Source organism: Typopeltis vanoorti, chromosome 15, assembly GCF_054136105.1.
Source record: "Typopeltis vanoorti isolate ZY-2024b chromosome 15, IOZ_Tvanoo_1.0, whole genome shotgun sequence".
Taxonomy (NCBI): domain Eukaryota; kingdom Metazoa; phylum Arthropoda; class Arachnida; order Uropygi; family Thelyphonidae; genus Typopeltis; species Typopeltis vanoorti.
This window is the reverse complement of record NC_143563.1, coordinates 45,036,137-45,063,899: the sequence shown is the minus strand read 5'-3', so window position 1 is coordinate 45,063,899 and position 27,763 is coordinate 45,036,137. Positions and strand designations below refer to the sequence as shown.

Here is a 27,763-nt window from a genome sequence, read left to right as displayed (position 1 = left end):
TAAATTCTTAAAGTTCATTATTTACCTTTAAATATTTCAAATAATATTACTTTATTAAATCTATGCAGATAGAATGGGTGGATTTAATCGACCGTGAGATGCGGTGATTTGAGTGAATCAATATTTGAGGAAGTATATCGTGAATTCATCATACTTGGCGAGCTGCTTAATAATAACTGGCCGTGAAAGGCGAAACTTTAAGATACGTTTTCCCCCGCAAGCGTCACAAGGCGATGACGCCGATAAAAATGGAGGAACAGTTAAATCGGTGATCTCCACTCCCTCAGACTTTGAAGAGGTTCTCGCACGCAAGAAGCGCAAAACAACCTAAAAACCACTCAAAGATAACGAAATGGAACAAGACGATCCAGTTTCGAGGCACCTTTTCCCAAAGAAAAGGTGCCTCTGATCATACTAAGAGAAAAACACAGATGGTCAGCTCTAAGTATGTACTATGTCCTGTTTACAAATTGATTACACAAAGGCCGAAAATGTGGATGAGGGTATCAAGATACAACCCGCCACGGTGACAGATTATAGAAAATTAACAAAGGAAATGGGCGTCAGAGGTATTCAGTACCATACCTTCTCACTCAGTTCAGAAAAAATTTAAAAGTGATCCTCCGTGGCGTCTCTGAAGACATTGATCCAGAAGAGATAGCTGCCGATCTTAACTTACAGGATCTGCCTCCTAGTAAGGTCAGCAGAATGTATAGATCTGACAAGATTCCCATGCCGTTAGTCCTTGATTTTCATATTTGACGTCCGTAGACGCCGTATGGTCACTGCCGTACCTCACATAGTTTTGGCAATGATGTCTTCTTCTAGAATAAGTGGTAGGGTCGCAGATTCCCTTTCCACACAAAGTTTGTAGGACAATCACAAACATCCATGCCCATGGCGGGATTCGAACCAACGGCCTCTTGGCTGGAGAGCGGACACACTAATCACGCAACCAACCATGCCGGCATTAGTCCTTGTAGAGATCCATAACATTTACAAAAATATTTAAAACTTAAAATCAATCTGCGGGCTCATCATCAGACCAGAGCCACTCCGGAAAAGGGCATCTTTTGGGCAATGCCACAGGGGCCAAACGTTTCGCCACGTCCAGAAACTGTGTAAAGCTGAGTTTAAATGTGGGGATAGCCACCCAACCAATATCTGTACAAAGTCGGAAACCACCTCGGTTAAATGTGCCAACTGCGGTGGCCCTCATCCTGCCAACTATAAGGGATGTACTCAACACCCGAAGAACAGACGGTTGGAGACAGATAAACAGTTCTCCTCCTCTAGTACAAGAATACCAGAGGTCCCTGCACCACAGCCAGAGGCTCGGCGGCCCTCAAAGATAGAGGGGTGCCAAAGGCAAACAAGAAGTTATGCAGATGGGTCCGTACAAACATGTCAACACCAGAACAGAATCAGCCAACAGCACCTACAAACCTGATAACTGTTATTACGGCCTCTCTAGCAAGCAAGCTACAAGACTTCAGCCTGTCAAACCCTTTAGCAACCTCCACTAAAAGATTCCTATGCAAAACACAGGCCCATCCTCACAGCACTTATAGATGAATAGAAACAAACTAATTCCAGCCTCTTTTCAGATCGTTGCATGGAATGCAAATGGCCTCAGAAACAAAATTTTGGAGCTCCGAGATTTTACCCATAGATATTAATCAGATGTTATTCTAATAAGCGAGACACATCTAAGACCCTCGGAAAGCCATAAAATAAGGAGTTATCTCATATATAGAACAGACAGGTTAAACTAGAGAGGCGGCGGCACTGTCATCATCATCATTAAAAATTATATCAAACACCATTCTGTAGACAACCCTCCAACCACTTACCTTGAGTCGGCTGGCAGACTGAAAATCTACTCAGCTTATAACCCACCCTCAAAAACTCTACTGCATTCTGATCTAAATGCCATCTTAGGCGTCAGAGAGTCCATCATTATTGCCGGAGACTTACACTCCAAGCACCCTGCCTGGAATTGTACAACCACCAACAAGAATGGCTGCATCCTTTCCAACTACATAGAATCAAACTATGCTGTTGTGGCAGACCCCACCGAACCAACTCATCTTAGTACGTTTGGCACTGCTGACATCCTGGATATAGCTATCCTGCAAGATATTAAACTTCAGTACAGCCTAAAATCATTGAACGAGTTGTCATCCGATCATAACCCAATTCTGCTACAGCTGGGAAAACAAGAATACCTGTCTCCTCCCTCTCACTCATTTATATCGTGGGAAAGATTGTCAAAAGTACTCCGGTATTGCATTGGGCCTGTTCCTCATATAAGTGCAAAAGAAGATGTCGATACAGCAGTCACAAGCCTCACCCAACAAATTAACTCCGCTATAATGGCAGCCACCTCCTATAAATCTGTCCCCAAGCCTGGTCGTCTGCTCGAAGACATTATAAACTTGATCAGAGAAAAAAAAAACAGAGCAAGGAAAAGATTTCACAACACTCGCGCGCCACAAGACAAAGCAGTTCTTAATAGACTAAATGAGGCAGTGAGAAGATGCACTCGAAGCTCATTGAGACCAAGTATGGAAAGAAAGGTTGGCCTCTATCTCACCTCCTGATCACTCTATCTGGGGACTACTGAGAAATATCAGAAACAAAGGCAGATCCCTTCCCCCAATATTCTCTGACCAGGGCTTTGCTCACACAGACGTAGACAAGGCAGAAGTCATAGCAAAACTTTAGAAGAGCAGTGCAAACCTTCATATTAAAATTTAGACTTTGATCGCTCGTATAAAATTCACAGACAGGTCAGACACTCATTAAAACTTCCTGATACCGGTGCTGACCATATTGCACCCACATCACCTGCTGAAATATATGATATAAAAAATTTAAAGAAAAAAAAGCTCCTGGTGCGGATGGCATCAAGAATAGGGTGATCAAGCTAGTGCCCCTGACCATAATAATAAATGCAATCTTAAGGTTTCACTATTTTTCTGCTACCTTGACACAGGCTGATGTAATCCCAATTCATAAGCCAGGCAAGAACCCGCACCTGCCTCACAATTATCGTTCTATCAGCATCATCTCCAACTAGGGTAAGATTGCAGAGAAGGTCATCCTCTCACGACTTCAAGCCACAGTAAATGAACAGAACATCTTTCTTAAAGAGCAATGCGGTTTCGGCAACACCATATTACTACCCAGCAAATCATCAGAATAGTTAAATATATTACCAACAGCTACAACTGGCGTCAATATACTGGGAGCTGTTTTTCTTTATCTATCCATAATGTGACAAAATATGGCACTTCGGATTGCTACATAAACTTATCTCAGCCGGTATCTCATTGAAAATGGTACATCTACTTAGATCATATCTACAGAACAGAAGCATGCAAGTCAAGATCAGTGGTACTACCTCATCCCAGCGGCAAATCTTGGCAGGAGTACCGCAGGGATCTCTACTGGCTCCATTGCTGTTCTCTATATACATGTCAGACATTCCGCACAACCCAATGTCATCCATCATGGCCCTATATACGGATGATACAGCATTACTAACCAGATCTCTTCGGCCACACTTCATTACTAAAAAGCTTCAAGAAAACCTTCTAAAGTTAGAGAAATGGTTCTCCAAATGGAACAAGTGAATTCCCCAAAAAGCTCAGCCATTCTATTCACTAAAAGATCGATATCTCCTGCAGGAGACGTCTTACTATTCAATACTAAAATCCCTTGGCAGACAGAAACAAAATACCTTGGTGTCGTGCTCGACAAAAAATGAACTTTTAACCAACACATCAAGACCACGTGTGCAAAGGCATCTAAAGCCATCGCCCAGATCAATCCTCTAATTAACAGGAAGAGCAATCTAAACATCAGAATCAAATTGCTTTTATACCAACTGACGATTCTTCTCATAGTCACTTATGCTTCTCCAGCCTGGAGATATACTTCCAATGCTAACAATTCTCAAACTGCAACGTGTACAAAACAAGTGCCTGCGAATGATTCTAAACGCGCCATGGTTCATCAGAAACAATCAACTTCATCGAAATACAAATATTCCTTATATCTTCTCTTTCCTATAATCTTTAGCAACAAAGTGTTTTTCCTAAAAACGTCCATATATCCCAACCAACGATCTAGTTGAGCAAGCTGTAGCCTACGAGGCAACGGATATATGCAAACATAAAATGACCAAAAGCCATTTTAACTTCCTTTAGCGATGTAATCTCCATGCCCGTTCAGGGAGAGCAAACTGCTCATAAAATTTTACCCTCACTGTAGCCGCAACAGATAGCGGGGAATATGAAAAGCATCTTGCTTCATCCCTAAAGCCATTAATGTCAATTGTCAGTCAATAGTAATATATTAATTCTAATATTAATGTTAATCTTTTTTGGGAAGTTTGGTTACCGAACCAGCACGTTTAATCAGGCATAATTAAACATAGTTACTTATAGCAAGCCAATAAGCAAATGAACACCTTAAATCAAACTGAAAGAATTTCCCGTTCATACTCTGATTGATTTCATTGGTTCGAAGTATCCATGACAACACAATGTCAAGCGCGTGTCTGAAATGGATGAAATATTTCCTTCTTCTATAACACATGTACGTACGAATCACTTTAATTTTTGTAGAACAAAACAAAATAGTCTGGGAACAAGATTAAAACGCGGAACAAAATTCCAGTGCAGCTAATAAATTTGGTTCTGTGTTTGACACTAATGAGGAGATGCGTCTTAATCTCCTCGTTCACTTGATCCAGCTTTTATTTTTTTTTTGTTTTTCTTTTTCTTTGTCATCTTGTAATTACGTACTTGAGCTGACTTAAAAGGGAAGTCACAGCTGCAAGAGAAAAATAAATGGTCTCGTGTCTTCACAGAGAACGTACTTACCCTCACAGTTGGGATCACTCCCTTCCCACTGCTTGCTCGTTCCACACGTTCTTGTGGCTGGTCCTACCAGTCGATAACCATAACGACACTCGTATTTGACGACGGAGTTGTACGAAACTGACGTGTAGAGGGCTCTGCCGTTAGCAGGGTCTGCGGGGATTATGCACTGTACCGCTACAAGGAAAGAGAGAGAAAGAAAAAGAAAAAAAAACATGATTTAAATGAGCTGCCTTGTCGTGATGGCAACTGCTTCTGTTAGAAGATTTTCCAAAGATAGCTTTTGATGACAATCATTAATAGCAAGACCATAGGTTAATGGGTTCCATTAGTTAGCCATCGCGCTGGTGAATAAATCGAATGTTATTACATTTATAAGCACTATCGTGGTGTTGTCAGCGCAGATGATGTCAAAGGAATTTCTTGTGTTTTTGTAAGACCACAGAGAAGCGTGCATCTAATAAAATCATCAGTAATTAGCAGTGATTTATTCCAAGGGATTCACGAAGACACTCAAATCGATGGAATAGCCACACAGAGTAATAGAAAAACTGTTTGACAAGCTGAGTATTACGATGTAGAAAGCGGTTTACATTAATGGTAGGAGAAAAAACAACATTAAAATGTACTTCGACTGGTTTCGCGTCTATATATACGAATGTAGGAAGCTTATGCGGTTTAAATTATTACCCGGAGAAATTAAGCCACATCTTGTAAGGATTTGTGAGTCATGGTTTAATGATGACGTTCGCGATGCTGAAGTTCATAATGGTAATTAGAATGTGGTAAGAGGAGACCGAGTAGGTAAAAGAGGAGAAATGGGGCGTGTTATTGCTTTTCAGGGAATATTTGGACTATCGGATCGATGATGTCCATTGAATTCCTATTCGGAACAGGAATTTGTGATGTCGGTACCTAATAGGCATGAAGTCTGTACAGTTGAACGGAAATATATTAGCATAGTGGAGGTAGGAGTGCTGATATTATATGCCAGTTGCTTAGAGATGAAGAAAAGTATTATTAATATAGAATTTTAATGGGAAAGTATTAATAGAATTAAATAAGAACCGAAAAGTTCGTCTACAGTGTTGTCAGGAACACCGTGACTGGACATCGGAAAAAAGTCATGTGGTCCGACGAGTCATGGTACATCTTGTTCTGTACTGACGGTAGGCAGACAGTTTGGTGGGAACCCCATGAAGCAATGAACCCAGCTTGCCTCGTAAAACCAACTGAAGGTTCTGGAGGTGATGTATGGTGTTTGACATGATCTGTTGGTACGAAAAGAGTCCTCGATTTTGCTGGGGAAGGTCAGGTGTCTTCAAGGAATATCTGAGCATTTTTGCCGATCAAGTCTGTCTTTTAATGTTGAATTTTTATCCAGCAAGTGATGGTTATTTCAAGGAAGACAATGCTACTATCCATCGCGCGAGAATTGTACAGAAATGGTTCAACCAGCATGACAGCGACTTCCATCGTCTTCCCTGGTCACCACAAAGCCTGGATCTAAACCCCAGGACATGTTAGAAAAACAGATCTGGGACTGTATGGTGAACGCCTAGTATGTTGCAGACGTAGATGTAATCCAACACCTTGTTGAATCTATGTCAAACCGCATGTTACCTACTGCAATTCGGGCTAAAGGAGGTCCAACACGATATTAAATAAAATTTAATAAGAATTGCAGAAGGATTTGCGATTGATCGTATTAATTACTTGGAAGCCCTTTGTGAACAGCGATCATGTGACCTTGAAAGAGGAATTTAAAACTAAGGGGGAAATGATAGCTAGAAAGGGTCAAGAGTACAGTTCTAGAAAAACTGACTTTAATCGTAAGTTACGTCAATTAAAATGAACTTGGAGATATTGTTTAAAGGAAGAAACAGGAATGTAAAAGCATAAATTAATGGGTAGATGTTCCCCAGAGCAAATTTCGAAATAAACCTGGGATCAGCTATATGAATAATCAAGTTCTTAATGAAGGTGTTAAGGGAAGAGTACCACATGGTCGGTGTTAAGACCCTTGTTGTTTAACATATATATAAATGATCTGGATTCAAATATGAAAAGTAAACTTTTCTCTTTGTTGATGATGTAAAGTTAAACAGAATAGTCAATGATTCGGATGACCTAAATTTTTCGGAGAACGATCTTAAAACATTGGATGGGAAAGTAAGGTTTAAAATTTACTGACACCAAATGCAAGTATAGCCGATCCGATAAGAAGATAATATTAGATGGATATAAGTTCAATAGATAAAGCGGATAAACACAAAGATTTGGGTATTTCGGTTGATATACAATTTAAGTTAGATTGTAGAATTAATTAAAAGAAGCTATACGAGATGCTATCCAAAAGTTCGGGGAATTTGAATAGCGCGCGAACCCGTTGTAGTATGCCCTTCCGCCACTATAAGGAATATCCTTTGTGAATCAGCATCCAACAGTTGGCAAGCTTAGAGACTACGTTCTTGGTTTACGTCCGTTTTTGTAACGTTGTTTTTTAGTGATGCGGCGATTTTCTTCTCTAACTGAAATGGCAGATTTTAGGGAGCGAAGAATCTGCATCAAATTTTGCTTTAACTTCAAAAAAAAAAAAAAAACCAATAACTGCAGTAGCAGATGAGACAAAGCGGTAGTCTTCGTAGTGGAAGTTGCCAAATTCACCAGGCATTCACATTTAAGGCATTGTCCACAAAGAACCCCCTTCCCACCGAGTTAAACTGTCAACAGCAAATTTTACTATGAGGTTCTGAAGCGATTAAGAAACGAACTCAGCACAAACATCCAGACAAGTGGAAGAATAACACGACTGGAATCTCCACCATGACAACACTTCCAAGTTCCTGTTTTCCAAAACACCGACGTTAATTTTCCATCGCCCCCATTTGCTTCACCTCGATTCCCTGCGACTTTTTACTTGTTCCCCAACATGAAATTCTGGCTGGAAGGCGTCGTTTTCAGACGACTGAGGAAATCCAAAGAGAATTGGAGGAGGTGCTCAACATAGTCATACTTGAGAACTTCTAGGGACACATGGACTCATGGAAAAACCGTTGGGATCGTGCACAAAGAAACTACTTCGAAGGAGACAATAGAAAATAGAAGTTAGGGTAAGTAATTTTTTATGGCCAACTTCACAGAAATTTTGGGTAGCACATTGTAGTAGTAGTAAGGAAATGATGACAGTCACGTCAGTATTATAACAATAAAGTATCTAATAGATATCAAGAAAAGAGAAGACCGTAGAGGACTGCATCACTGTATATTATGAAAATAGTTGAGTAGTAGTAGTCTGATGAATTTATCTCACAGGGAACGGACAGGAGATTTAATTGAAACAGACTCTACCAGAGAACATAATAAAACTTAGCGAAGAAGAGAGTGAAATAAATATACGACGTTTATTTTTTGTTCAGGTAGAAAGCACATTGAATAGCTTTCATAGAGGATTATAGAATCAGGGAATTTATGTAACTTTATGGGACATTAGATTAGTTGCTATGGCTGCAGGAAAGAGTGATTAAAATTCCGTTATAATAATTTATCTCATTTGGCGTAAACAGAAATCTCAATGCTTGTATTGTAATTTATAATAATGAGGGCTGATTCCTTGCAAATGGGTCTCATCTGAAACAATTAAATAAATTAGATTCTAGTAAATCGGCTGAAATCATCTCCATTTTTAGTTTAAAAACTGATTAACTCAGTACTTGCTTAAAAAAGTTGGTTTGTTTAGAATTATGCTCAAAATAACACCTAAGGTATGAGGTCAGTGAATTTTGTCTTCTGAGTGTATTCTTTTGGTCAATTTGCGAACTGGTTTCATGGGGAGCAGATCTCAAATACTTCCATGTTCAGATACGCTAACCATCTTCAGTTGAAAATCACTTATAAATATTCCTTATTCTCTCTTCCTAGTTCGATCTCAGATCATCGCAAGCAATGGATATGTCAGTTATTTTATGACTGCATTGCACAGAACAAACTCGTATGCTCTATCACGATTTTTTGCAAATGTCAGAAATCTGAAATATTCAAACTAGCAAAGATTGCAATGGCAACTTCTTTGAGTTGTTTAAAAAGTTTCGTTCTTTGAAGATAATATCGCTTCTTGGTAAACCAATTCTGGGTAAGAAACGTCTTTTTCTTGCCGTGAGTGGGTAATTTATTTTAACGAGGAAGTCAAGATTTACAAGAACTCCTAGAAAATGTAGGGAGGGATATTCCAAGATATTCCAACGTTTTTAAGTATGGTTTAGCAGTAGTTTCGTTTTACCATTTGCATTTGTTGTAGTTGAAAAGAATTACTTGTGAAGTATATGAATCTTAGAAGAACTGGCTTTGTGGAAGAAAATGCAATTATGAATGTAAAGGTCACACTACACGTTGTATTAAAGTGCTACTTCTGGAAGGGGAAAAAAAAACATTACTAACTTTTTCTCAAGACTAAGCCACTAATCTAGCTTTAATGGAAATACTCTAGCGCCCTCTATATGAAATTATAATTTTCCATTCCTGATTTGAATTATATAAGTTTATAACTTTAATCCTTCTGGCCGACTTGAGAAACCAACACTATCGCAATGTTTCTTGGCCTCATAACATCTATCGGTTCTAAGTTTGTGTTTTTTTTTCCCGTTCGTTATTTATTTGCTTCTTAATCCATTTTTATTTGCAACGCCCTAGAAATCATTTGGACGTTGGCTGCTTAGTATGATTCCAAAAAAAATAAAAAAATAAATAACATTTTTTTTCTTAAGAATGCGACCCATTTCTCCATCGTGATGAGGTCTACCGTTATATACGATAGAAAAGTCTTAGCCTTCACTGCCTAATCATAACCAGAAGAACGCGAAAAAGATGTAGAAAATAAGACCGTTCGTGATTGTAAAGAACATGACATAAGTTGTGTGTAAAGGAAATGGAATATGAAATGGAAAAAACAGGGTGAAATTGCCATTTAAATTTAATGTGCATCCTCCCCAGAACTCTGCATGCAGAATATGCAACGAGCATTTCAATCACCCGCTATGTACGTTTGAAAACGAGGCACGTTTTAATCTCAAAGAGCTCACTGTGTTATGTTGTCTCTCAACTGTACTGTGAGGTTATTGTGGTGGTCTGTTTATATGGAGTTTGTTTACGAGAGTTTATTTTCTTCGTGTGTGACAGGTGCTTGCATTCAATGTGTTTATTTTATGGTGTGGTACTTTTTCGTAGCAAGTTTACTACAACATCTGAAATGATGGTTACTATTCGTCGTAGAAAGAATGAAAACTAAATGTATTACGGACCACAGGAGCGGACAACGTTATGCTATAACAGATTACGTGAGCGTTACACTCTGCAAAACCTTAAAAGAACATTTGAATCGGAAAACTAAATTATAATCAAATTGTTAGTAGCTAACAAATGCATTCCATTCAAATACTCAATAACATGTAATACAATCCACTTAAATTAATTAAAAGTTAATATTCCGTTATATTTTCATTTATATATGTTCAAAATAGTTCTAGAAATACATAAAATATATTGAACTAATTATAAGTCAGTACATCTGCTTTGAGTGTGTTTCAGTTCACTTCAATATATTTCAGTGTTATAAATTTTGAATAACTGCGCAAATTACTGCGCAGTTATTCGATCACATCTTAAGCTGCGCAAATTATTGCGCAGCGTAAAATGTGCTCTAATCTCATTTCACTCATTATATTCTTATGACAAGTTGTTTATTAAGCATAACTATTAATATATTAATAATATAAAACGTATGAGTTATAAATATTACTGCATTTATAATATAAAGTTTATTTATTATAACCTTACTTGTATTTATAGTATATTAAATAAAAATAAAGGAAGAGTTTTTATCTATGTATAAATATGTTTGTAAGTTTTTTCAGTTTTTAATTCTTTATCAAGTATAACTATTATTTAAAATATGAAATTTATTAATTATAACTATTACTGCATTTATAGTATAAAATTTATCTATTATAATTTTGATGGCATTTATGACATACTTAAATTAAAATATTAAACGAAGAAGTATTAATGTCAATGAAAGTAATATTAGACTAATTATGGTCGCCATTTAAATAGTACCCATGGAAACCAATACAAAATAGTTCAAAATAGTAACTTACGCCTGCAGGACGGTAACACTCCGCTCCACTGTCCATTCGACTGACAGTATCTATTCGCTCTTCCAACTATTTCATAGCCTTTTATACAGTGATATGTAACTCGACTTGTGAAAGTGAAGGTATTTCCTTCTCGTTTGCCATTTTCAATCTCCCCAGGCTGGCCACAGTTTCTTGCTACAGGGAAAAGTTTTGATTAAAGCTCTTGTGTTTATGTTTATTTCTTAAGTGAAAATTTATTTTTGTATCATTTTAACTTAATTACAGAAATATGAAATTATTAAATTTTAAGAGAATGAACTAAATATCGAATTATTAAGTGATATATATATATATATATATATATATATATATATATATATATATATATATATATATATATATATATATATATATATATATATATATATATATATATATATATAAAACTTAATGTTATTATTATTATTAATAACTTAATAATAACGCGCTGATATATATTGGGATTTTGGTTAATTAGATTATAAATAATATAACTGAACTTCTACGCATATATGCATACGAGATACGTGCATGTGATGTGTGTATGTGAGAGAGAGAGAGAGAGAGAGCTCATCTTCTTTAGTGTGTTGTATCTCTTTTTATGTTCTGCTGTTCAAGTTTTCATAAATTGTGTCCATGTTGATTTAATATTTAGTTTTTCTTGCGACTGCTTGTTTTGTGGGCTTATTCTATCTCCAGCTCTTTTTGTCCATTTTTATTGCTTTTGCCTCGACATATTTAATCTGCATTTCCACTCAAATAAACGGCTTTTTTTTTTCTATTAGTGTACCTTCTTAAAATTTTCCGCGATCTTTTCTATTTCTACAATATTTCTTTTTATTTCAGTTTAAATTTGTATTATAAATTAACACTATAATCTTCCTGGTTTGTATATTGTAATTTTCATATCTTTCTTTTTATTCAATTATCAATCTTAGTTAGCTTTTTTTTTTAATTTATTTCTGATATTATTCTGCTTAATTGGTTACCATGGTAACCGGGTAAAGCTGCGCTGGGAATATCTTTTATATGTTTGACTTTTCTTTTTGCATTTACAGTATTTCAAAAAATCATATAAATTATACACTGCTTGGAAACAAGTCAACGGACACATAGTGTGAGGAACAAACAGCCATGGCACTCACCTTAATAAGATGTAAGATCACCTTTCGTTGCGATGACTGCAGCAATCCAACATGGTATACTTTCCACAAGCGTACGATAGTGATCAATGGGAATTTTGAACCATTCTTCCTGTAGCATGTAATCAAGTCCTGGACTATTGTGGGGCGGACGCCCGTTGACCTCACCCGAATGCTAAAGTTCACTCCACAGATGTTTGTTCAATAGGGTTGAAATCAGGGCTCTGTGGAGGCTAATCAAGTGTGGTGACGTTCATGTCCACAAATCAAGTAGTTACAGCAGCCTTATGACACCGTGCATTTTCTTGCTGCACGGTGACAAGGATCAGTTCTGCAGAAACGCCACCTACTTTGTACGCCACGCATTGTCCAGAATGTCTGATACCTCTTGGAGTTCAATGTTCGTGCCACCACAAGCATAAATGCGAGGCCAAGCCAGGAAAAACAGGACCATACCATCACACTGCCGCCTCCGAATTTCATAGGGTTACGCAATCTAGTAAGAGACGTTCACCTGGAGTCCGGTCCATCTGTTCGGTAGAGGGCGTGTTGATTCCTCGCTCCATAACAGCTTTTCAAGCTTCCACCTCCCACTGTACGCATTCTTTGCGCCACTGAAGACTACACTGCCTGTTGGTTCGGGTAATGTGGGGCTTTCATATTGTGGTCCTACCATGGAAACTTATGTCGTGAGCCTTGGTTCTGAATGTTTTTGTGCAGATTCGTATTCCAGTCGATCGATGCCTGGAACTTCGAATTCAACATGTCGGCTGACGAATGGCATTACACAGTAATTTATATCACCCTACGGTCAAGTTCGGTGAGTAGGGGTGGATCGTCCACTGCAGTAGCACCTTGCAGTTGACTCCCTGTGCTTCCATGGAAAAGCATGGAGCCAACGTGAAACGACGCATGGAAGAGGTCGGTACCCGCATGGGCAAGGTGCATCGTGTCATATAACGAGTCACGTGTTTTCTGGTGTATATAAATTGCAGGAATATGATGCTCCCAAGTCAGTGCAACTACGTCCATGTTAAATGGCTGTGAGAAGGGAACTGACGGAGTTTGAAAGAGCCGTTGTGATAGAATTCTATGTCACAGGCCTATCTTCGGCAAATTGTTGACAAATTGGACCATCTCTGGTCAACAATCAGTTCCCTTCTTTCAGCCATTTAACATGGACGTTGTTGCACGGACTTGGGAGCATCATATTCCTGCAATTTATATACACCAGAAAACACGTGACTCGTTATATGACACGATGCACCTTGCCCATGCGGATACTGACTTCTTCCCAAGCAGTGTATTTTGTGTTGATCCCTCTGAATATACTTTAAACATTAGAACGTTTATTTATTTATTTTTTAATGTCTTATTATTCTCTCATGTATATATGTTGTTAGCGCAAATGAATCATTTAGAGCGCTTACTGGGGATCTTACTTGCTTATCCTTTTTCCTTTCATTTTCACTCCAACAAAGCACATATCCTTGTCATAAACTTGTCTTCTTGTCCTAAACCTTTCATTTCACTTTGTTAAGGCTGAGGACGTTAATCCTTTTCTTCCTTTCATAACAACTATGTCTTCTCTATGACAAAATTACGAACGCTGCTTCCAGCTTTGCTGTTAGGGTTAGTATATTGAATGTGGCGAGTTCATATTATTTTCCTGTCTGCTTAACTAATGAGACTATCCTTTGACGTTTATTATACATTTAAATATTCATCTTGGCTCGCAAAGATCCAGATGTTCCTCATGACCCTTCACAGTTACTGTATTTGTAGTACACGAAGTTCCCCACTGTGCTTTTACCGCAAAAGGCAATCTATTGTAATCTGAAACTGGCTGTTTCATAAATGCGTTTTGCATTTGGAGACTTCTGTGTTGTAGGGTTCTCAAAAAATTACGAATGACAGGTTTATCTCTGCATTGCTTCCGAAATATTAATCGGTTCAAAATATAATATTCTTGCATCTTAACTTTTCAATATAATAATTAATATATAAAAGAGTACTTCATGCTTAGTTTAATAGCCTTCACAATTAATTAAATACCTCCCAGTTAATACCACCCTATCCCAAGAGTCATAAAACCTATTTGGTGGAGATATGATGAATTTTCTTCATTAAGTGGCTACGTCATCAAAAAAAATAAACTTTAAAGGCATCTGTGTAGTCCTGTAGAAACGGCGTTCGCTTCCATAGCGTTATATTGCCCACAGACTGTCAGAGGTTCAATTCCAGTCGCTGACTAGAACTTTTCTAGTCTTTTTGGCCGGCTCCCGAGTTAGTCGATCTGTTGCATGGCAAGTAAAGTTTACCGGGAATTCAGGTTATAAAAATGCAACTCAAAAAATCGACCAAACTCATACCGCTTTAGACAGAATGCATACCTGTTAGGTTTTAGGATCAAGGGAGATGATGACAGCACTTGTGCGACGTAATCATTTCTGTGAAAGAAAGTCTGCTTAATAAAGCCCAACTTTCAGAGGGGGGGGGGGGGGAGTCTTATACAAGCTCAGCTGTCACTGAGGGCCAAAGGGTAAAGACAGACTGCCAACAATAATTCTTCAGAAAAATTAGGAAATAAAAAATGTTGCAAGATTTTTTGTTTATTTTTATATTTTTTATAAAATTATAATAATAAACCCATTCTTAGAAAATCTTAAAAAAAACTAAAACCTTTTTTTAAGATTTCTCAAAGACATCAGCAACCTTTTTCCAGAAATATCCAAGAGTTATAAAATTCTCTGTTCCTATGGGAAGCTTTACATCGATCAGAGAGAGGGGGAGGGAGGGAAGAATTGTCACATTAAGGAAGTTATTCATCATCGTAGCGACATTGCTCATTAACAGAGCAAGAAGTTAGGCTTAACCGCCTATTGTCATCAGCAAACCACACTACGGAGTTAAAAACAGCCACAATGTTACACTCGAAAGGAAAATTTCTTATTACCTCGATTTAGAATGAGAATCTAAAAGTTTATTCACTCTCATGAAACCTTTAGTAGGATCCAGGAACTTATTTTGCATAACGTATAGAAGTCACTTATCGGATCTCGTGATATTTGAGAAGTGAATTATCCTAACAATCACTGAAAGGCATTAGGAAAAATCCAGTAGCGACCATTTAAATATACTGTATATAAGACGTGATGGTAGAAAGAAATTTAAAAACATAATCCCAGAAACCATATAAATTAACAAGGATTACGCATTTGTTCCACAATGCAGCAGCGAATTGTCATAGTCAATAATCGTTCGCAATTGAAGAAGGCTTGCGCATGAGCGTTACTGAACTTCGCAACATCTGTTTCTATAGAAATGTCGCTGCATATGAGGCAAGCGTCGCTACAAATAATGCCAAGTTCAACTTGGGACAGAATTCAAGGTCACACATTATCGCAAAGCAAGTAGGCGACTGTCAGAAAAACTATTATTCGATAATGTTGAGCAACTTATTTGGAATTTCTGCTGAAGCAACTAAAGCTATGAGGACAGTATTACGTCCTCATAGAAGTTTGTGATGGGAAAATAGAAATATTTGGCGAGATTAGACTAAATAAGGAAAAAAGTAAACCAGGTTCTGGGATAACTCATGACAATATTTCAAAGAAATGTTTTGAGAGGATGGAGAGGAGATTCGTATTCAGAAATATAATTTTATCGCAATTAATATTTATATCTTAATGAAATACAGAAAATGAACACTTACGAATACAGCGCAGGTCTGGACCGAACCATTGAGCAGAGCCGTTGTAAAACAAGCACTTGGCACGAGAAAAGCCCTTAGAATCGTAGCCAGGAAAGCAGTTATACTGAATCATAGCATCCGTCTCGAATTCATCCTTATCTAATGGAGCGCTGTGTCTGGCATGAGGAACCTGAGGAGGGGATCCACACATCGCTGGAAAAAACATTCACTTTATATTAGAAATAATGCATAAAATTAAAGTTAATTTCTTAACTAAAATTCTCCACGAAAGGATTTTCCAGACAGCTTCAGTAAATATCTAGCATGATTGAAAGAAGGAAGAATTTAAAAGAAATATCACCGTTTTTAGTTGTTGATAATATGCTTAATTAACATAGCATTAAATATATAACGAATAAATAAAGTAAAGCATTTACCCGACATAACAAACTGTGGGAATAAAAGCTATCCATTTTATTTCCTCGCATTTTTCTTTGGGGAGGATGGAGAGGAGATTCGGCATGATACATGACTGTTTGGATTATTTCGATTTATAGCTGAAAAATCAAGGCTATGAAGCCAGTGTGTTGTAAATTCTGAGGAGAGAAGCTTGCCATTTCTGTATTGTAATGCATCTATTTAGTAGGACTTGCAAGGGGAGGAATGAAGTAAGATAGTGTTTATAAAATGAACACTCTTGTTATCATGTGAACTTCGGAAGAAATAGGATGTCACCCTCCGCTTGTTTTCCTGTTTCTCATCGATTGTTTGCAAGAGCATTTTGGTTACAACAGACTACAGAGCAGTGGTTGGATATCGCTGTATTCATTCTCCTTCCATTCAGTACTAGATATAGGTCTTCTCATTAATTTCCATGAGTTTTGTCTTTAGCTAATGTTCACCATGTTATGTCAGATCTTTGTAGATCATCCGTCAATTCCTCCTTCTTCTTTGACGACCTTTATTTTCCTTCTCTTTATATGCATTCAGTGCTTTTTTTTGTCTATTCTTTATCTCTCTAAGTCTTCTATGGCCAGATCAGACCATTCCATAAAAGTATAATGGATTATTAAAATTAAAAGCTATACATTAGACCTCACCAGCTATTTTATGTTAGAACATCGAAGAAAACAGTTCCAACAAATAAATGTTTTACTTTTCTAAAAAGAACTGGGCGATGGACTGAGTCCTTGACTCTTTATCCCGTCATCTGAATAAAGAAAATCTGTGTGGATGGGTTGTTATTTAGCTGAAGGCTGTAATCCTGGCTGGGTAGCGGCAATAGCCGAACCTCAGTTAAAGGTACATTGGCTACAGCATTGCCATGTTACCCTGGAAGTCCTAAAAAGGACTGCAATGTTCAGTCTTCGAAAACATCCGTTTCACTTTTCCTTATATCCTTATAAGGACTGGCTTAAAGGGGCGAAGCAAGAATGCTTTTCATCTTCCCCGTTATCTATAGAGGACATTATAGGGATAAGGTGTTATTGAGCTATTAAAGCTCTGATCATGGCAGCAGGGTACCAGCAATAGCCGGGCCTCAGTTGGAACTTCATTGGTTACAGCATTACCTACCAAGGCTATTAATCACCGCATCTCACGGTGGATTCTTATTCTCCTCACCTCCGCTTCACTTTTTGACAATTGACAATTGACATTTATGACTTTAGGGTTGAAGCAAGATGCTTTTCATATTCCCCGCTATCTGTTGTGGTCACAGTGAAGGTAAAATTTATGAGCAGATTGCTCGCCCTGAAAGGGCATTGAGATTATGCATCACTAAAGGAGGCTAATATAGCTTTTGGTCTTCTGTATTTGAATATGTCCGTTGGATCGTATGCTGCAGCTTGCTGAACCAAATCGTTGGGATGTGTGGACGTCTTTAGGAAAAACTTGGATGCTAAGGATTGCAGAAAAGAGAAAATATAGAGAATATTTGTGTCTCTGTGGAGTTGATTGTTTCTAATACCACGGGGCGTTTAGAATCATTCTCAAGCACTTGTTCTGCACTCGCTGTATTTTGATAATGTTAGCATTAGAGGTGTTGCTCCAGGCCGGAGAGGCATAGGTGATTATAGGAGGAATTGTCATCTGGTATAGTTGCAATTTGATTCTGTTGCTGAGCTTGCTATTTCTATTAATTAGCGGATAGATCTGAGCTATGGCTTTAGATGCCTTTGTGCACGCAGACTTAGTGTGCTGATTGAAAGATAGCTTTTTGTCGAGAATCACACCCGGGTAATTTGTTTCTGTCTGCCAGGGAATTTTAGTATTGAATAGTAACACATCTCCTACAGGAGACATTGGCCTTTTTGAGAAAAGAACGGCTGAGCTTTTATGGGGGTTGACTTCCAACCCTCCAGCTTTAGAATGTTTTCTTGAAGCTTTCTGGTAATGAGATGGGTTTAAGAGATCTGGTTAGTATTGCCGTATCGTCCGCATACAGGGCCAAAGTGGAAATCATCGGATTGTGTGGGATGTCTGACATGTATATAGAGAACAGCAATGGAGCCAGTAGAGATCCCTGCGGCACTCCAGCAAAGGTGTGGCGCTGGGAGGATGTAGAACCGTTGATTTTTACTTGCATTAATCTATTCTGAAGATATGAATGGATTAAGTGAACCATTTTTAGTGAGGTACCGGCTGAGATAAGTTTGTGCAAGAGTCCAAAATGCCAGATTTTGTCAAATGCTTTGGATAACAGCGCCTGTGCACTGGTGCCAGTTTTAGCTGGTAGGGATGTATTCCACAATTCTGTGGATTTGCTGGGTAGTACTATGGTGTTTACTAAAACCAAACTGTTCTTTAGGGAGGATGTTTAGGTCATTTACTGAGGTTTGGAATCGTGAGAGGATGACCTTCTCTGCAACCTTACCCAGATTTGAGATAAGACTGATTGGACGATAATTTTGCGGTAGGTGTGGGTCTTTGCCTGGCGTATGTATAGGAATTACTTCAGCCAGTTTCCAGGTGGAAGGAAAATAGTGAAATCTTAAAATTGCATTTATTATACTGGTCAGGTGCACTAATGCTTTTCGGGGAAGAAGTTTAATCACCCGATTAGTAATGCCGGCTGGACCAGGAGCTTTTTTGTTCTTTAATTTTTTAATAATGTCATATAACTCAGCAGGTGATGTTGGTGCAATATGGTCAGTGCTGGAGATAGGAAGTTTGAGTGAGTGTCTGACCTTGCTGTGAATCTTATGTATGTGGTCAAAGTCAAGGTTTCCATACAAAGGCCTGCATTGCCCCTCTATGTTGTGTGCTATAACTTCTGCTTTGTCTACATCTGTGTGAGCAACGCCCTGGTCAGAGAATATTTGGGGAAGGGATATGTCTTTGTTTTTGATATTTTTCAGTAGTCCCCAGATGGAGTGATCAGTAGGTGAAATGGAGGATAACGTTTCATCCCATACGTGGTCTCTATGGGCTTTGAGTGCATCTCTTACTGCCCCATTTAATCTGTTTAGATGTATTTTATCTTGTGGTGCACACGTGTTACGGTATCTTTTCCTTGCTCTGTTTTTGTCTCTGATCAAGTTCATGATGTCTTCAGGCAAACGATCTGGCTTGCCGGCGGATTTGTAGGAGGAAGCTACCTTTATAGCAGAATTAATTTGTTGTGTGAGATTTGTAACTGCAGTTTCTACTTCTTCTATTGTGCGTATGTGAGGAACAGATCCAATATAATCCTTCAGTGCTGCTGACAGTCTTTCCCATGCTATGTAGGAGTGAGAAGGAGGAGACAGGTATTCTTGTTTTCCCAGCTGTAGTAGAATTGGGTTGTGATCGGATGATAGTTCATCCATAGATATGATGCTGAATTGAAGTTTAATATCCTGAAGGATAGCTATATCCAGGATGTCAGCAGTGCCGAACGTACTGAGATGAGTTGGTTCGGTGGGGCCTGCCACAACAGCGTTGCTTGATCCTAAGTAATTGTAAAGGATGCAACCATTCTTGTTTGTGGATGTACAATTCCACGCAGGATGCTTGGAATTCAGATCCCCGGCAATTATGGTGGGCTCTCTGGTGCATAAGATGGCATTTAGATCAGAGTGAAGTAGAGATTTTTGGGGAGGGTTGTAAGCTGAGTAGATTTTCAGTTTGCCAGTGGAGCTGGTGACTACTTCCACTCCTGTGATCTCAAGGTTAGTGGTTGAAGGAATGCTCACAGAGTGGTGCTTAATGTAGTTTTTAATGAAAATGGCAGTGCCACCGCCTTTGTAGAGTAGTCTGTCATTTCTGTATGGGTGATAGCCCCTTATTGTAGGATTGTCTGAGGGTTTTAAATGAGTTTCACTGATTAAAATAACACCTGGTTGATACCTAGATGTGAAGTGTCGGAGTTCCAGAATTTTGTTTTTAAGGCCATTTGCGTTCCAAGCAACTATCTGAAGAGATGCTGGAATGAGTTTGTTACTATTCATTTATGAGAGCTGTGAGGATGACCTGCGTTTCAAGAAGAAATCTTTTAGTGGAGGTTTCAGTAGTGTTTGATAGGCTGAAATTTTGTAGCATGTTTGCTAGTGAGGCCGTAATAACAGCTGTTAGGTTTTTAGGTGCTGTTGGTTGATTTTGTTCTGGAATTGGTCTAGTTGTACGGGTCACATCGGCATAGCTTCTTGTTTGCTTTCGGGTGTCTCTATTATTGGAGGTCTCCGACTGTGGCCGCTGAGTCTCCGGTTTTGATGTCTGGGCCTCTGGTGTTCTTGTACTGAAGGAGGAGGACTGATTGATTGCGTCCATCCGTCTGTTCTTTGGGTGCTGAGTACATCCTTTGTAGTTCGCAGGATGAGGGCCACTGCAGTTGGCACATTTGGCCGAGGTAGTCCTCGGCTTTGTGCAGGTATTGGTTGAGTGGCTGTCCCCACATTTCAAACATCTATATTCCGCTCTGCATAGATTCTGGGCATGGCCAAACTTCTGGCACCTGTGGCACTGCCCAGAAGATGATCTTTTACGGAGTGGTTCCGGTGTGATGATGAGACCACAGACTGTTTTTAAGTTATAGATATCCTTGCATATTTTATGAATCTCAACAAGGACTAATGGCATGGGAGTCTTGTCTGCTTTGTACATTCTGCTGACTTTGACTGGAGGCAGATCCTGAGAATTTAGGTCAGCAGTTATTTCTGCTGTGTCAATGTCTTCACAGACACCACGAAGGACTACTTTTAAGTTTTTTTCGGAGCTGAGCGCAAAGGTGTGATACTGGATGCCTCTGTCGTCCAGTTCTTTGGTCAACCTTCTATAATCTGTCACTGTTGCTGGCTGGATCTTTATGCCTTCGTCCATGTTTTTGGCCTTAATGAAGCCAATATGCGAATTGGACATTGTGGATCTTAAAGCTGCCCACTTATGCTTTACTCTAAGGATGATCGGAGGCGCCTTTTCTTTGGGAGAAATAGCGGCGTCCGAACCCTGAGAATCCTGATCCATTTCACTATTGTCATTGTGCGGTTCATCTGTTGTTCTTCGCTTTTTGCGTGCGCGCACTTCTACAAAGTCTGAAGAAGTAGAAGGCACCGATTCTAAATGATCTTCAACGACAACGTCTGAGACACATTCGGGGGGAAACGTGTCATACAATTTCACTTTTTCCCGGCCAATTATCACTCAGCAGCTTTCCCAGTCTGAGGAATTCCTTGTATACTTCCTCGAATTTGGTTTCATTCACAAGTTTTGCCATTTCAAGACACAGATGGAGAAAGAGTAGAGATTTCTCAGGTGTCCCAAGCAGGTAAAGATAATCCTGTGGACTTTTGAGGGTCCACTAGCAAATCCCGTAGATACTCTTAGGTGTCTACCAGCAATAAAATGTCACTATAAGAAACAAACAAAGGCGATACTAGCGGCTGTAGGCCTAGCGTATCGCCCTTGTAATTACAAACGACTTACCTGGATAAAGCACTATGGAAAATAAAGTGACTGTTTATGGTAGCAAGCAATTAACTACTATTACTAATGAATAAGCATAAATATAAATAAATCGCTAAAAACATATCAATCAAATCCACAATTCATCATCAATAATACACACACTAAATACAAACACAGGAGCCGCCATCTTTTTTCCACCCCCGTTTCACTTTTCATCTGCCAAAGGACTTGATAAATTAAAATTATACAGATAAAGAAATGGTATGGGAGCTGTATAATTTAAAATTTAAAAGCTAAAAGAATATTTGATATCTTTTTTAAATAGATATTTAATAACATTTAAATATTTTATATAAAAAAAACGTTTTCTTTAAAATGCTCAAATATTTTTTAAATTCATTTTATTTCTGCTAAATTTAGTTCAGTTTAATCTAAATGTGTCGTCAGTTTTGATGTTTCAATTTGACTCTGGGTGTTGAGTTTCTAATATATCTGGTCTGATATACTTTGCTGGATAGTTTGTTGTTGGAAGATATTTATTTTTTCTGATTGATTATAAAGAATCAAAGGCTTCCTAAAATGACAAACACTGAATATACAGAAAGAAATATACAGGAAGATATTCATTTACTTTTTCTATTACTTCAGTGATAGTGTGGATAGGAAGGATCACGTGTTGAGAATATTTGGTTTATTTAAATAGCTGAGTATCACTAAAATATTTCATGATTCCTTCAAGTAATGTACAAGAAAATTTTGTAAAACTCCGATAATAAACTTTGTGGCCTATAATTATTGATATCATTTCTCCTACCTTTTTTTTTATATATAATCATTGATTTATGTGTTTACTGTTACATTTTTCCATAGTTAAAATGTCATCGAACATATCCAGCATAACTATACGAATTGTGAATTAATTTTAGGTATTCTGCGAATATCATTGTAATATCCATTTTGTTCATCATATAGAGCCAATTTCATAAAATTGACATAAAAATAGCAACTTCCATTTCCTTAAGGGGTATCTGGTCAATTCTCCCTCGCTAACTAGGCATGTCGAGATTCAGCCTACAAGGGATCATTTGGTCAGTTCTCCTACTCTGACCAATCACCGTCGGATTCAGCCTACTAGGAAAGACAAATACCTGAGAGTAAACTAGATGCCCACCACACAAGACGAAAATGAAGTAAAATAGAGAGATCTGTTGAGTGGGGAATATTAAATTCTGATTTTGAGTACAAAAAATCTCTCCATAATACACACGATCCAGCTATTATAGTTCAAAAATTGTATGTATGTATGTATGTGTGAAGGTTAATGAAAGTACGAGGGTGGTCGGAAAAGTTCTCGGCCTAACAATTTTTATTTTTCAACATAACCTCGCTTAAAACTAATACATTTATTCCAGCGATGCTCAACACCATTATCCCGCCCCTGTAGTGATTCTCAGTAAAATCTGCAAAATACCCTTCTACAGCTGCAATCACCTCTTGAATCGAATAAAAACACTGACCAGCGAGGAAGAGTTTCAGTTTTGGGAAGAGATAGAAATCAGAGGGAGCCCAATCTGGGGAATAGGGTGGATGTTCCAGCAATTCATTCATAGTGCAGATCCCTTAATTTTCCCATTGCCAAAAGACCTTTGTGGGCAGGTGTATTGTCCTGATGAAAGGTGATTTTTTTTCTTCTGCAAACCGGGTCTTTTCTTACGTATTTTTCGTCTAGTCTGGTTAAGATAGGAATAATATTCCCCGGTTATTGTTTCACCCTATTTCAGATAATTAATAAACAAAATGCCTTTAGCAGCCCAAACACCGATGCCATGACCTTTCCTGCCGATGGAACCGACTTTGTCTTCTTTGGCGCTGAACAACCGGCTTCTGTCCACTGTTTTGACTGACGTTTGGATTCTGGTGTTTAGTGGTGAATCCAAACGTCAATAAATCGACGCACAAAATCAGTTTCATTCTTGTTGAAAAGCTCTAAGCACTGTTCAGAGGTTTTCATGCGAGTGCCTTTTTGATCTGCTGTGAGCAAGAGCGGCATCAATCTTGCGCAAAGCTTTTTCATATGCAATTGTTCATGCAAAATTTATCCTATACGTTCTTTTGAAATGCCTATAGTCTCAACAATTTCACGCACTTTGACTCGCCGGTCATCCAATAACATATCGTGCACTTGATCAATGATTTCTGGTGTTGTTACACTTTTTGGACGTTTTTCACATGGATCATCTTCAAGGCTGGTACGGCCACGTTTAAACTCGGCAGCCCATTTCTTAATTGTCGAAAACGAAGGAGAAGAGTGCCCATAAACTTTAAGAACTTCGAATGAATTTCTTTTGGCGTTAAACCTTCTTTTACAAAGAATGTTATAACTGCACGATACTCAATTTTATCTATTTCAAGGGATACAGACAACAATTTGGCTTCAGACAACTGTATAAAACAAACTGCTTGATAGAATGACTTGCAATTTCACATGGATGCTCATAACAGATGTACCAACTTAGAAAAAAAAATGGTGTCGATAGTGTTGCCGTCTATGGTCGAGGCTGAGAACTTTTCAGATCACCCTCGTAAATAGTAAACGAATATACGGATAAAGTGACTGCGTCCTGCTCATTTGCATGCGTAAATTCTGATATGATGATATGTTGATTATCTTTCATATATGATGAAAAGTGGATCATCATGTTTCTTACGGCATACATGAGTCCACTTTTCCGTTTAAGCCTGTATTTCTGACGGGAAATACCGTTAAAAATTTCCACTGCGACAAACGTATCTTCGCATCACGATAATCTCGGCGCAGAATGTTTGCAGTTGTTGAATATGCTAAAAGAGTAAAAACAAGGTTAAGTTACTTGCGTACTGATGACAGTACGGACAGTCGACGACAAATTCCATGCATGCAAGACAAACGACTAAGAATTTGAGGTACATTCCTGAAAGAGAAAATTTGCACAATGGAATACTCGTCATCAAGAAGGTAAATTCCACAAGAAAGTTTGAGGCTTTCTGCTTCTTCATTTGATTATTCTACACTGCATAGTCATGTACGATTTGTTAGGTTTGTACAGCGATAAATAAAGGACTTTCATTTTCCACTTTTCCATCAGGTGCTAAATCTTTCTTTCAGGGATTCATGAGTATCTTTTTAACCTTTTTTATGAATAATTTAGATAACTTGATCATAGAAGTTGTAACTGAAAAATAATGAAGAATCATACCAACGTTTATTAATACATTCTTACTGATTTTGGATCCTTCCAAAATACCCCTCCTCATCGACTACAAAATTAAGGTCAACGATATTTCCAATATTCACAATATTTTCTTAATTCTCTTGTTTTCTTTTAAGGATGCCCTACTTTCATTTCAATGTCTATGAAGGTATGAAATCGTTGTATTTTCAAAACACTTCTTAATTTTGGAAACAACCCGAGACAAGTCTGAAGAATAAGATTGGCCATTAAGGCTAATTGGCATCTTCTTTGAGTTCATACAGTTTCGCCATGGCAACCCGCAGTTTATCGAAATTAACCTTAAGAGTTTCCTTAACTAAATGTAACTAATTTATGTAGTTAAGAATCTATAAAAAATCAATCTTGCATCAATTCAGCTTTTCACCAATGTTGGATCGAGCCTCCGTAGGGCAGTCGGTATAGACGAAGCCCTTTGATCGGAAAGATCTGGGTTCGATTCCCGTCGAAGACATGAGGAACCGTTATCTGGTCTCTGTCGACTAAAGCTGAGTTAGCCGGTCTCAGAGAGAGTTTTTCCACCCAGAAACTCGAGTTTTTCGTCCCTCAGAATAGGCAAACAGCCCCGTGAACACACACACACAAGGATTCTACAGTTAAATTACATATTCAGTAGGTCCCTCAAAATCAGGAAAATTGAGGGAATTCCACACGACAGTAACAACCGATGTTGGATGATTACTTCGTAAATCGTCATCGGAGTCTTTCCAGCTGTCCGGATATAAAATGTCTTTCTGATGACGTTAATAAATATGTCCATTATCTCGCTAGCATGATTTTACAACCATCACCCAAAATGTAACGAAAATTCTTTATTCACAATAACGTTCACTCATCCTTATAGAAAACTCATTTCACTATGACTACTCTAGCAACAGATTAATTAATTTCATATGCAAATATTTCTGCTGCAAATCGGCATGTTTTGATAATTCCTGAATGACTTATAAGTCGCTAAATAAAATCAGTCTGATTACTTTATTACAACGTCCGTCACCCAATGTTAATAGTTTTAATTTCATTGATTTTTCACTTTGTTGTTTATAATAAATTTTACCCAATATTAAAAATACTTATCGCAAAATAATTCTTAGAGTCCGCATAACTACTTGTACAGATTTATATTGAATACTTCTACTTAAGCAATCAATCTAAATCTGTCCATTGTACGTTGTTACACCACATACTGTGTAGACAACGGCTCAATTTCTACACGAAAATACACACGACTACTTACTTGTTCCTTTTTCCTTACATTCGGGAGCATGATCGCTCCAAATCCCATCGCCTTGACAAAACCTCTCTTTGGGTCCTGACAACCAATACCCATCGTTACACACATAAGTGATTTTTGCCCCAAAGAATTCTCCCGTCAGCTTAAACTGACCGTATTGCAAGGGCGGAACTTCGCTACAATGTAAATCTGAAAAAAAAAAAAAGTTAGTTAATATCACTGGTATACCCAACAATAACTTTTGCTTGTCATTTTCTATTTGAAATTATACCTTGAAAGCCAACCCCCCCCACCCCAAAAAAAAAGCTACAAAAAGAAAAAAAAGAATGAATTACATTTGACTGGTGGTTCTCTTGGGAAGTGGAAGAAATATTATATTTCTTTCTATCTAATTACTTTGCATCTGTTTCATTAATCTTAAGCGTCATACTTCCTTATAATCATTATTTTTCTTATATCGCAAAAACACAAAGTTCGGATGTCTTTAATCAAAAATGTACCTTTTCCGCAATCTATTAAAACAAGGCGTTAAAAGCCTCCCCCCCCCGCATATCTCATCCTGCAAAGAAATATTTCTCTTTACTGGAGTAAAAGACTTTATCCACTTAACAACCACAAAGTCTTACGCATCTAGAAGAAAACGAGGTTATTTTTCAAGTTCTTCGAGCACATCAAAGTTTGGTGCCATTCTAAAAAATGTGCCTAACTTCACGTTCAAACAAAGCTTCAGATTACAGAGACGAGTAGGATGTTATGTGGAACGCCTCCATTAGCGCCAGCTGGTGGTTAACATCCTATCTATTAGCATACTGTGCTTCCATTAACAACCATTCACACGCTCTCGCCACTCACTGAGCTAATGATCGTCGGCCGACTTTCGCTTTAGCTTCTCCGTTCCTCCAGTAATGATTTGATGTTGTTAACACGTCGCTAAGGAGACGAAGGAGGCTAATCATTCTGTACACTCAGCGTGTCAATTCAAGTGACTAGCATACTTACTTTGTCATGTACTATATTAAGATGAGAAAATCTAGTAAATTGTTTTATTGTCCAGTGTATTATTATTATATGATAATTCAAATAAATTAATATTTTAATTATTAAAATATTGATTTATTTGAATAAATAAATGCATTTATTATAAAACATACATGTATTTAATTTAATATAAATAAATTGAATGAATGAACTTTTTTTTTGTAAAGCAAGTTATGAATATTATATAAGTTATTGTACACGTTATCTCCGATACCATCGACAGAGCCGCTCTCTCACACATGTGTTGCAGAAAAGTTACAATGTTTATCTCATTTGTAATGCTGAGATCATCGTGTAACATATTCCTCATTCCTTGGTTGGAGTGGAGTCCCTATCTTAACCTTAGCTCTCCAAAAGGTGAGCCTAAAGGTTGTACAAGTGAAGTATTGAGCATATTAAAACTCCGTCTTACTTTAAATTATACTAAAACATGGAGTAGCTGCA

The 27,763-nt window shown here is 37.9% G+C and overlaps 1 protein-coding gene across 3 annotated transcripts in view; it reads right to left on the bottom strand.

The window, feature by feature from the left end:
- Hasp (Hig-anchoring scaffold protein) overlaps positions 1-27,763 on the bottom strand; it is a 208,180-nt gene that overhangs the window by 79,385 nt on the left and 101,032 nt on the right. For all 3 annotated transcript variants that reach the window (XM_090404813.1, XM_090404815.1, XM_090404814.1), the window contains exons 3-6: positions 26,285-26,470; positions 15,917-16,108; positions 11,042-11,215; positions 4,893-5,066 (exon numbers count right to left, since the gene is read on the bottom strand). In XM_090404813.1, the coding sequence (XP_090260939.1) occupies positions 4,893-5,066; positions 11,042-11,215; positions 15,917-16,108; positions 26,285-26,470 (726 nt within the window). The remainder of the gene's footprint in view (positions 1-4,892; positions 5,067-11,041; positions 11,216-15,916; positions 16,109-26,284; positions 26,471-27,763) is intronic.